This window comes from Oreochromis niloticus, linkage group LG16 (genome assembly GCF_001858045.2).
Source record: "Oreochromis niloticus isolate F11D_XX linkage group LG16, O_niloticus_UMD_NMBU, whole genome shotgun sequence".
NCBI lineage: Eukaryota > Metazoa > Chordata > Actinopteri > Cichliformes > Cichlidae > Oreochromis > Oreochromis niloticus.
In genome coordinates this window covers 28,054,357-28,066,655 of record NC_031987.2, presented here as the reverse complement: position 1 = coordinate 28,066,655, position 12,299 = coordinate 28,054,357, and the positions used below count along the sequence as shown (strand labels likewise).

At 41.6% G+C, this 12,299-nt stretch overlaps 1 protein-coding gene across 1 annotated transcript in view; it reads left to right on the top strand.

Moving 5' to 3' along the window:
• Positions 1–9,212, top strand: part of man1a2 (mannosidase, alpha, class 1A, member 2) — a 124,865-nt gene extending 115,653 nt beyond the window's left edge. The window contains 2 exon segments of the mRNA XM_003456598.5: positions 1,656–1,771; positions 5,261–9,212. Coding sequence (XP_003456646.1) covers positions 1,656–1,771; positions 5,261–5,396 — 252 coding nt within the window. The 3' untranslated portion in view covers positions 5,397–9,212.
• The last annotated feature ends 3,087 nt before the right edge of the window (positions 9,213–12,299 follow it).

Here is a 12,299-nt window from a genome sequence, read left to right as displayed (position 1 = left end):
GCAGCAGCCCGTGAAAATCTGGAATTATGGTTCAAACTGACAGTGAAACGGTCACTCGAGGACAGGATAGAGAAACGTGTGTGTAGGTGTGTGTAGGTGAGGGTGAGAGAGGGAGACAGGGGCAAACTGAAAGACAAGGACAGATATCACACTTTGAATTCCATGCACTCTCTGTGTCAATAAGGCATGAGCAGAAGCACCAATTTTCAGTGTCACAAATCAGTAGAGCGCACAGGTAAGAATGGACTGTGTGTATCGCCAGGTGGATGATTGCTGCATTTCTAATGAGCTACTTCTGGTTTGTGTGTGCAGGCAGGGAAAGCACCTGCTCGCAAATGAGCCACAACTGTTTGTAGTAGGGAATCATCCAGTTAAGCTGTCTGGAAAAGCATTGTGATATGTGGAATATGTGTTAGCCGCTGTTGTTTTGCATCAATAGATGTGAATATTGAGAAGCAGGATTACAAAAGTGTGCTCTGTTTTCTAATCTGGACCCTTTGTTCGATAGAAGGAATGAAAAGGAATTGACTTGCTGAGCGTGCTTGCTGAATCCACAAAAACAGGACTCATTAACGGGCCTGTGCTCAAGAGATTGATTTATAAATGCATAACTTGTGTAAGTTGAGCGTGATTAGAATGGAAATCAGAATCTAGCGACAGCTTAAACTCAGAGCGTTGAGTGACTCGGCTGTCTGTGTGAGTCGCAGTGCACAATGCTCAGATATCAGATCATTTAATGGACCCGGTTCTCCTGCTGCTGTCGGCCCGGCTGCGCTCCGTGTTTGTTGTTTTGCGCTTGTTGAAACACTGACACATCACATCTTTCACGGTTGAAGAATCGGCGATAAACCCTCGAAAGTGAGCAAACGGGGGATTTACATCACAATCCCAACCACCTACGACTGTGTTGTCATTTTGTCCTGAAAGAACCGCGTGTCTCGAAAGGAATCATGCACAGGCAAAAATGAGAACAAAGACATTTTTACCCCCCAAAAAACAAAAAAAATATCTGGTTGCAACAGTAAATCTGCCTTCAGTAGAAATGTGCAGATGAAGGTGAAAAGAGCCTGATTAGAAGATTGTAAATACCCCTGTGGGATGGCCACGGGCTTTACTTCACCTTAAGAAAGCGTTTACTTTGTCATTGCACTCCAGCTCCCACGGGTGGAGGATAACAGGAACCAAATGAGTGTGTACCTTCATTATGAAACTGCTTTGTAAAAACAAAACACAAAAGTTGAATGAAGTATAAAAAACAGAAAGGCAGCAGTTGTGGTAATCTGGTTTTTCCTCACATTTTGTGCAGCCGCCGCTTCCTGTATGTCACCGCAGGACACTCTCTAATCTGTCACACGCAAAGAAATTAATTACACCATGCTTTTTATAAGCTTATTAAAATTGTACTCCCCTCCCCCCACCTTTCCTCCACTCTAATGCTTTCTCCTCATTTTGCTTTTCTGTCATGTAAACCTTCCCTCTACCATTTTCTTATTTCTGTCCACTTTTTCCTCTTTGTTCTGCCTTCATTTGTTTTCTGTCTTCTCAACTTCCTTGTTTCTGCTCTACACTTCATCCTACAACTTGCCTTCCATCTTTTTCTCTTCTATTCCCCCTTCTACCGCTCATCCTCCCCCCTGTCTCCCCGTCTTCTCCAGGCCATTGATAAGTACTGCAGGGTGAGTGGAGGTTTCTCAGGAGTGAAGGACGTCTACTCATCTAATCCAACCTATGACGACGTGCAGCAGAGCTTCTTCCTGGCCGAGACACTCAAGTAAGTTTGTCTTAATGGATAGATCAATTGGCAGAAACTATGAATAGTCAATATGCTTTTTAATTAATGATTCTTATGATTAATTCAGTGTGGGTGGATGGGTACTGACTGAGGGGGTTCACCAGAGAAAAGTAATTGCAGTTATTTTAAACTATCTGTTAAACAGAAGTGGAAGAAGATAAAAGCAGTCAGTTTCTAACCTGATGTTTGTTTATTTATTTATTTATTAAAGAGTTTGTCCTAACAGAGCACTCGTACATATTTGTAGATTAAGTATTTGGTCATTGTAGAAACATGTATGGTAAGTTTGAGGCAAAACTCAAAGTGTTCATTCTCAGTTGCATCAACAGTCTCAATCACATTGAGTGAAGCTCCTGCAAAGTTTGCAGCATTTGTGCTGCATTTGTGCTCTTGTGTTTGTGTTGCCTCAGAAATAGTTTGGTGCAGTGAAGAACCACCAAACTGAATGCGAAAGGGGCTGAATGCAACCAGCAGATTTGCCCAACTGTTACTGCTGAATTTATTTGCTCAGAACAAAAATGGTTGATTTTGTTCTTGTTAGCATTAGAAAATTATCAAGTCACTACAGAGTCTGTATGGGTCATACTAGGTTGTCAAAAATAGTTTTAGCTACCGCGATATCTTAGTCCAAGAGGCATGGAACATTTTTGCGGTCTCCATCTTGACGCTTTAAAACCAAATGTGAGAAAGAGAGGTCAATTATTCATTATTGACTGTGTGACCACGTGCTCATTGGCTACTGGGTCGTCAATAACAATTTGCTGGCCAATGAGCATACCCTTAATAATGCTTCTTACTGATACTTTTAGTGCAGCTGAAAAGTATTTGCATCACTTGTTCCACATTTGTCATGTAGCGTCCTTATTCCAAAATGGATTCAACTCATTTTTCACCTCAAACTTCTACAGAATATCCCATAATGACACAGTGAAAAAGTTTGCTTGAAATTCTTGCAAACCTTTGTCCAATGTTTTATTGAACCACCTTTGGCAGCAATTACAGCCTGAAGTCGTTTTGAGTATGATACACAAAGACAGGCTGTAATAAGCTTGACACACCTATTTTTTGGCCAGTTTTTTTTTTTGTTGTTGTTTTGGGTTTTTTTGGTCTATTTTTTGGGGGCGGGCCTATTTTGTCCCAGTCTTCTTTGCAGAACCCATCAAGCTCCATCAAATTGGATGGGGAGCATCAGCACAGCACAGCCATTTTTAGATTTCCCCCAAGAAGTTCAAGTCTGGGTTCTGGCTGGGCCACTCTGGGATATTTACAGAGGGCTCCTGATGCCACTCCTTTGTGATCTTGTCTGTGTGCTTACGGTCATTGTCCTGTTGGAAGATGAACCTTTGCCCCAGTCAGAGCGCTCTAGGGCAGGTTATCATCAAGGATGTGTTTGCATTCATCTTTCCCTCCACTTCGAATAATCTCTCAGTTCCTGCTGCTGAAAACCATCCCAGAATGATGCTGCCACCACCATGCTTCATTGTAGGGATGGTATTGGCCAGGTGATGAGCAGTGATGAGAGTTTGATCTTTGTTTGGTCAAACCAGACAATTTTGTTTCTCGTGGTCTGACTCTTTCAGGTGACTTTTGGCAAACTACAGGCGGGCTGTCATGTGCCTTTTACTGAGGAGAGGCTTCTGTCTGGCCACTCTACCATGCAGGACTGATTGGTGTAGTCCTCAGAAATGACTGTGCTCGTGGAAGGTTCTCCTTGCTTCACAGAAAAATGCTGGAGCTTTGGTCAGTTCCCTGATGGCTCAGATTAGCCAGGCAGCCAGCTCTAGGCTTCTTCCGTTTACAGATGATGCAGGCTGCTGTGCTCACTGGGACCTTCAATGCTGTTTTCTGCACCCTACCTCAGATCTGTACCTCAATACAATCCTGTCTCAGAGGTCTACAGACAATTCTTTGGACCTCATGGCTTTGTGCTCTGATATGCACCTTTAGTTATTGGACCTTATACAGACATGTGTGTGCTTTCCCAAAATCACGTCCACTCAACAGAATTTACCACAGGTGGACTCGGGTCAAGTTGTAGAAACACCCGATACACCTGAGCTCAATTTTGAGTTTTGTTGCCAATTCTGTGAATACTCATGTACATGTTATATAATTGTTTTTTATTTTTAATACATTTAAAAGATATTCAAGCAAACTTTTTTCATCTTGTCAATAATGGGGATTTGTGTAGGATTTTGAGGTGAAAAATGAATTTTGGAGTGAGGCTGTAACATGAGAAAATGGTGCAACAAGTGAAGTGCTGTGCTCGTACATATGGAATCAGTCACCAGGTTATTGTTGTGATTTCTTTTCTCTGGGGACAATGAACAGGTATCAAGATATTTTTACAGCCATACAAATAAATAAAGTCAGCTAACGTGAAGGGAAGCTGCCATGGCTCTGTGGTACATCGTGGTCACTGATGGATGAAGGGAGAAGAGGCTCTGACTGAAGGCTCTTACACAGTGGGAGAACTGAATACTGATGTAGCTGTCTGGTTCCCTCTGCTGGCGGCTCTTTGAATGCCATCTTCTCCTGACAATGTTCAGTATTTATAACCTGATGTAATTCAGTTGTGACTGTCACTCAGACAGCCTGACAGGCCAAAGAAAATCATAAAACAAAGCAAGCTCAGTTTTACTGCCGGTCCTGTCAGCTCTCGTGTTTACACGAAGCTATTTATCAGCTCTTCATTTGCAAGTGTAACGGGTTTAAAATTAACACCCACAAAGCATCAGATGCCAATAAGATCTGTCTTTGGTATAGAAGTCGTTAAAGGTCGCACGCCACACTGTCTGCTAACTCTCTGAGAGGATGACATTTGAATGGCTCAGTGTTATGCAGACTTTGGTGTCTGTCTCTTCTCAATCTTTGTCTCTGCTGGCTTCAAGTGTCAGCTAAGGCTGCTGATTGGCTGCCAGTCACGCTGATCGTCACACATATCCAGCGTCCGAGTTTATGTTAAGAACTTAGGAGCTAAAAAGTGAACAAGCAAGTTGAAATCTTTTTAAAAAATTGGGTGTTAATTTAATTAATCTTAGATGTTAATGAAATTAAGAGCTTCTCAGTCACGGTGTAAACTGTGTTTGGGACCGAGTTTCCGGCCTCCTGCAGTAAACTCTTTATACTGCATATAGAGTTGTTCTGTCTATTCATTCAGTTTTCTCTCGCAACATGTGGAGCAGTTTGTGCTGTTCGGGTGTGATAATAATAATAACTGTTTTGGTTTTGTGGCTGTTTTTTGTCAGCCTGACCAATGACAACAGATGTGAATCAACAGCTGTAAAAACACTAAATTAAACAGAGGTTTAGGATTTAAATTGTTGGTTTAGGCTGACACTTCCCACTTTGATATGAAGAAACTGTTGACATTATATTCACCTAACTCATGCAATTCTTTCTTCTTCCTCACCCCGTTACCCACCACCCCTCACACATCCTTCCCCTTACCCACATCACCTCTCTCAGGTATCTGTACCTGCTGTTCTCCAGCGATGACCTGTTGCCCTTGGAGAACTGGGTTTTCAACACGGAGGCTCACCCACTGCCAGTCCTCCACCTGGGAAACATCACCCTGCCCGGCAGCGAGCCTGCTCAGCGGTAAACGGGCTGGCTCTTTTTTTTTGTCCACCACGGCACCAGGGGGCGTGTGCCTGTTTGCCTGCCTACCCAGAAAAACCCACCCACGAACACCAGACAAACTTACAATTCAGACTCTCAACTGATTTCTAACTGAGACCATCAACCGGGGGGTGGGGAGAGACCACTACAGAGCAGAGAGGACCTGTTACTTTACTCGCTCTACTTCTATGTTTTACTCTTTGACTCTGTCGATCCATCTTCTCTGCTCGAATCTTAAGGATGGTGGGTGTGCTGCTCAGCCTCATGTTTGGCTTGAATCGACTCTTTTTACTGAAGGACAGAGCTCCAAACCAGAGGCGTGATTAGCCTTTTTTTGTTATCACTTTTAGTCTTTATTTGAAGAAACTCCAATGCAGACTCAAGCTGACACACTGACAGTCCATTTGGGATTTTATGAAGGATTACAAAAACACTTTGACACTTAAACTGATGAAAGTGTCATGTTTTGTTTTGTTTCCAAGCAGACAGACTTCAGGACTTTACAGGGTCTGTTAACACAACTTTTGTTTTTCTTTCTTTTCCTTTTGGACAAAATCAATATTGGGGACACAGGGTTGAATCACAGCCCTCAGCTTCTCCCACCCAAATCCACTTCCTGTTTAACCTCCATCAGATGAACTTCAACCTGGAACTGCTTGCAGATGGGCACATCATCAAAGCGAGGGCAGTTTGTGGCAGTGGTCACCGCCTCCTCTGATCCTCAGTTTTCAGAAAAAATGGCCATCATAAGTGGAAGAGTAATTAGACAGGGACTACAGCAGGCCTCCCCTTTTCTCACCACTCCACATGTGTCCTGATCCTCTTCTATTTAGAGACACAGCCACAGCTTTCCCCTCCTAAAAAAACCATTCTGCTGCTATAGGATTCGATGCTGCTTTTTTTTTCACATTTTCCCCCATCATCTCGCAGCTTCTGTAAACCTTTGTCTCATCTTATTTTCCAGCTTTTCATCAATCAGGCACATTATGTTCAGGCCCTGACATTTTGTGATGGGGTCACCATGCTTTATGTATAAGAATGTTTGTTTGGTGGTTAATATGAAACCTGGTGAAAATCATTTATTTGTGCATTTTTATGGGAAGACTATGAAGAAGAGGTTGGTAGAGGTGTGGCACTGAGAAGGGTGAATAAATTTACCTTATGGTCTCCCTGCTGGCATCCTATATCTACACCCACCCCACCTCATAAGTTGGATGCATCATTTGTCACCTGAATTTTTGCTTCAGTTTCATACTTAAGGCACATGTTCTGGTCGGACTCTTAAAAACATACATTTTTAAGGAATCAAACATGTTCCACTTGAGTTATTACACTACATACACAATAAGCTATTCAGTTAATATTAGATCATAATACTTTCTGTATGTAGCTGCAATTGTGTTACTTTATCAGAGTCAAACTTGTAAGTGCTGCCTGAGGTCAGGGACAAGCCTGAAGTTCCAGTAAAGGGATGTGTTTTATTCCAGATGCACATCTTTTGCCCAGATTTTAGAGCCATTGTTCTCTGTGAGGGTTTGAAAGTCGCAGCATTCGGCTCGTTCCGTACTCTGACTCGCGTCAAGATCTTGACCTTGTTTATGGAAGTTTGTGCAGCTCCGTTAGCAGAACAGCAGTGCCTCCAGTTATCACTCTTAACACAGCTCCCTGTGGTACAGCTAATGCAGCGTGATGGATTTACTGCTCGGGTTGCTCAGATAATGTAATGCAGTCTGCAAAATAATAAAAAATAAATAAAATGGTATGTTGGCAAAAAAAAGACTGATACAGTTCTCCCATGTGAATCTGACTAAAGGGTTTAAATGTTTGATGTGATCTGCTACTTTTAAAGGCTGTTCTCTGACTCATTAAAAAGTCCCAAAGGGCAGCAGACATGTGAGTAAGCTTGTCTCATATCATAGCAATGTTAGTGCAAGCGATTATCCGACACACAAGAACCAGATACCGCTCCTGCTTTGGTTCATTTGCGGAGCGTCTTAAAGACAACAGCAGTATTAAACATCACAGATTTGGTTAGATGCTTTAAAGCAGGGATGTCAAACTCATTTTACATCGTGGGCCACAGGCAGCCCACTGTGATCTTAAGTGGGCTGGACTCAGTGTAAAAATGTTTACCTGCACATTTAATCCCAGAGATATCTTAATATAAGAGAGGAAGTTCAGTCACGACAGTTTGTCATTGATCTACATGGTAAAAAATGCTGCTGTAGTCAATGAAGGAAACCTGTGAGCACAACTCTTTGAACTTAAATTGTAAGAAATTAATGACACACAAAATTCTTTTACTGTAGACTCAAGTGAAAAAAACATTCTGTCATTTAATTGTTTATCTATTACTTAATTACTTTGGTGTTGTATGAATGGCCATGAAGGAATGTCAGCAGGAAAAGGTGTGAAACTTGTGGAAATATAGTTAAAAGTCCAAACTGTATGTCTGCCATTTTCCAAAGCAGTGCAGCAGGCCAGATTGGAGTCTTTGGTGGTGTGATTCTGGTCCCTGGGCCTTATGTTTAACTCCCCTGCTCTAAGTCTTTACATGAACATCAGATATAACATACCAACAAACCAAACCAAGCACCGTACAGAAACAGGAAACGCTTCAGCTAAAGAGCCCACGTTATTTTTTGTTAGCCATGAGCTCTTCAATAAGCGTCTGAACTCAATAGATTGTGTGGCATAAACCTCACACGTGTTAAAGTGACAGTTTTAGTTAAGCAACAAAAAGTGTAACCGCAAAAAGCTGAAAACCCCCCAAAACACTGACTCTGATTTAGATTGTTTTCCAGCCTCATTGCCGTGACCGCTCATGCTTTTGCATTTATGCTTTTGTCTTGTGTTTTGTAATAGGTCAGTAGGTTTTGTAATTGCGCACACATTATGGAGACTCTTACAGAAATCACCCTGAACTGCTGGGACACAAAGATAACAGCACAAAAAGAGCCACATTTATTAAATGCTGTGACAGCTTTGCGTATTCCTCCCTGTCCTCCTCTCGCCAAAATGTAAGAAACAAACATTTCCTTTTATGAAAGTAGAATTTGCAGACTGTAGATCTGCTGATCGTCTGTCAGTAAAGCCATACTGTGTGATGCGGGACTGCTAACCAACAGCTCCTGCTGCTTTTACAGCACAAACACAGACAGATGTCGGCTGAAGGAGTCGATTAGCATCACTAACTCCAACACTGGGAGTGGAAGCAGGCAACGGGGATTACATTAATGTGATGTCAGACAGTCATAGCCGATCTTCTTCGTAACGCTGCTCATGTTTGATCAATCTAGAAAATTGTATTTGTTTGTTTGTTTTTGGAAAAAATGTAACACAAAAGTAAAAATGTTGGTAACTTTTTATCTGGCTTATTTGATTTATGCGGCAAAATTTCAGCCATGGTGTTTTTTTTCCCCTATAAAATTTCAGAGAGGCCTCTCAGAGCATTCCTGTGGTGTTGATCAGGTCGTAGTCAGACTGTTTCCTCCTTCCTTTTATTTCCTCCGTGTTATTTTCCTTCATTCAACAATCATGCCCATTAAGAGTCCGTAGTTACAGCGCAGTCTCTGACATCACACTGACATCATCACCACCTACATGTCACGAGGAGGAAGCCCGAGTTGAAACCTGTGCGGCCATCGAGTCGCTGGGAGCGGCGCTGATTTTGAAAACTGAGTGTTCTGTATTTGTATTTTTACTGAACTAAAAAAACAAAAAAACAAAATGAATGAAACTATCTGTAAATATGTTTAAAACTGAGACACAGATTCAATAAAGATGTTATGAAAAGTGATCGGAAACCAGGCGCACATTTATTCTTTTGCTTTAACTCGATCATGTTATGATACTTTAAGCAGCAGTTTCTTTTAGAAAGTAAAAAACCATCACAGACATGTTTCACTTTGGTTAAACATAAAGTCTCTTTGTTGACCTCAGAGTTTTGTTAGTCACCCAAGAAATGTTGCTGCTGGGGTGGAAGTTTAAATCCTAAGTTCACATTCTTTGGGCAGTCACGTTGATCTTCTGAGTTGTCCATAAAGTTGAATTTGTTCATTATTTAATAAGGAATACTCTGCTTCTTCAAAGACTCACTGGGCTAATAGAATGAGAAGCTGCTGCACACTATATTAAATACATCTGATTGAATGGATTTCAGTGAATTTTAGTGTCTAGAGCCAAGAACCAGTCACTGAGGGCCAGCTGCTCGACTACAACTATGGAACTTGTAAAGCTGCTAAGATGCTGAAGCATCAGTGTCATTAACATGAACTAATCTACAGTAAATGTGAGTGTGTTTAAAGTGAAGAGTCACTGTGGCAGCGTCCAAGCTGTCCCCTCATACACAGTGAGGGAAATAATTATTTGATCCTCTGCTGAATTTGTAGGTTTGCTCACTGTTTAATGGAGACAGAATATCAACCAGAAATAATGCAGAAAAAACTTAAATGAACATGTGAAATGACCATCTGTTGTCCTCAGCCTGGAGCTCGTGCCTCATGGTAAGTGATTGATAGTACTCTATGGGAGCCAGAATCCTGCCTGGGTTAGGATCAAATACTTATTTCACTCAGTGACATGCAAATCAAATTATATGTGATGTGTTCTTTCTAGATTTTTGTCTAACATTCACGTTCAGAGAAACTTGGGGATATTTGGAAGCAGACTGGAGCATCCACGGATCGAACCACCAACCGTCTGATTAGCAGATGCTCTGTTTTACCCCCGAATAGCAGCCGCCTGTGGCAGAGGGCAATGTTTTTAACCTGTTGTCAACTAATACACTTCACTTTGAATATAGAGATGTAGAAGTGTTTACATCATAGTCATTGGTTTGAGAGAAAGAAGCAAGCAGGTTACATTGTTCACTTATCCAAGTAATAATGAGCCTTCATCATCCCCACAGCCATGTGATCTCTGACTTTTCTTCTAGTGACGATGTGAAGCTCATGTTTGTGGTTTGACTAAAATATCTCAACAACTTCTGCACTGATGCTTTAAAACTACACCTAAAATGCTTTTCTTTTTATATACATGTAGTGCTTAGCACATTTATTAGATCTCCCCTAACGCTCAACTCGTCACAGGCCAAGGGTGTCCAACTCCAGGCCTCAAGAGCCGGTGTCCTGCAGGTGTCCTTGATCCAACACAGCTGTTCTAAATGGCAAACTGACCTCAACATGTCTCGAAGTTCTCCAGAGGTAATGAACTAATCATCTGATTCAGGTGTGTTGACCCAGGGTGAGATCTAAAACCTGCAGGACACCGGCCGTTGAGGCCTGGAGTTGGACACCCCTGAGGTTAATGAGCTCAGTCACTGGTTTCAGGTCATATTAAAGAGAAAACTATATGATGAATGATGAAGAGTCAGCAAGGATTATCCAGGATATGCCTACTGACTAAGGACTTGTCACTCGTCATCAGTAGGCGGTGTGTTTGGGTTAACACTCAGATCTGACCTTTTCTCTTCAAATCCAGAACAAAAACGCTCAGCTCAGGACTTTAAAACCTTTGATTTTATTAACCAAACATCACAGTCGCTGTCTCCATCTTTCATACTGTCTATATTTCAGACATAGTATTAACTAATGGGACACATCAAGGCCCAGTATAAAGCAAAATATACATATAGGTTCAGCTTTGGAAGGGTCATTTCTGTTCCTCTCACATTGGTGATCCCTGAACTATTCCTCTGACACCATCATCAGATCAAAATGTGAATGTAATCAATAGAAAGTCACCAGAAACCTGCAGACCGATGAGACTGTAGTCTCAGCTGCACTTGTTTAGCACGACCTCACGGTGACAAGTACAAACCTGTCCTGTCAGCATAGTGGCACCAACTTTTAGCTCAGATCACCACCTTGCCAAACACACTCTCATACAGCCACTCCTCTTTCTCATCTTCTTTTTTATAATAAGCTCACAATGAAATGTTCAAAAACTGAAAATCAAATCGGTTGTGAAATGAGAAAATGAAATGTTTTACATGAAAAGTCAGATTCAATCATCTCAAAACTCAAGAGGAAAAGCAGAAAGTGAAAGCTTTAACTGGAAGTGGAGAGCAACGCTGTGTTATTTCCTCTTTTCCTTTTCCAATTACCTTTTAGGAATCATATGAAGCAGGCAGTAGTAGTGCATGCCTGACTGGTTGTTACCTGAGTCTGAGGACAAAGAGAAATCAGACCTTTAGTCCTGACTTCCCTGTTGCATTGTTGCATTTCTAAATGACCAGCCACAATAGCAACAACACTCACTTCATCTTGCAAAACTATGAATCTGCTTTTGTAAGTCAAAAAAGGAAGTTGGTACATACAGCACACAGTTGTTACTAACAGAGGATTACAATAAAACCCTGTGCCACACTGCTGAGACAGAAGATCCCTGCACTGCAGACCAAACATCAAAGTGGACTTATTAGCTTTCAACATCCCAGAGCTTGTGTGCATGCTGAACGTGCACAGCAACTCAGACGTGCTTTTTTTGGTTTTTGGTTTCTGTGGCCAACGTCGAGTATGCTTCATCACAGTTACACATCAGATAAACCACTCCCTGTTGATTGACTGTTACTCTGAATTTCCTTGGTACATTGATTCTGTTGCATATTGGCACAAGCCTGCATTCATCCACGTTTGTCCTGGAAAGTTAAATTGTTTATATATTCACACGAAACCAGCGGTTGGGAGTCTAAATGGTTGAGTGGGAATTTCTTCCCTTGTTAAAACAAAGCCAAATACCATAAAGAAGTCAAGTATAATTTCTTTATTCCAACGTGCATAACTTGGAGAAGAGTTTTGTTTGGGTTTTGAAACATCCTCTGTTTTGCTTGTGCAGAAAACTAAATCTTTCTATTGATTTATTGACGGCGTGACATAACAAGCTG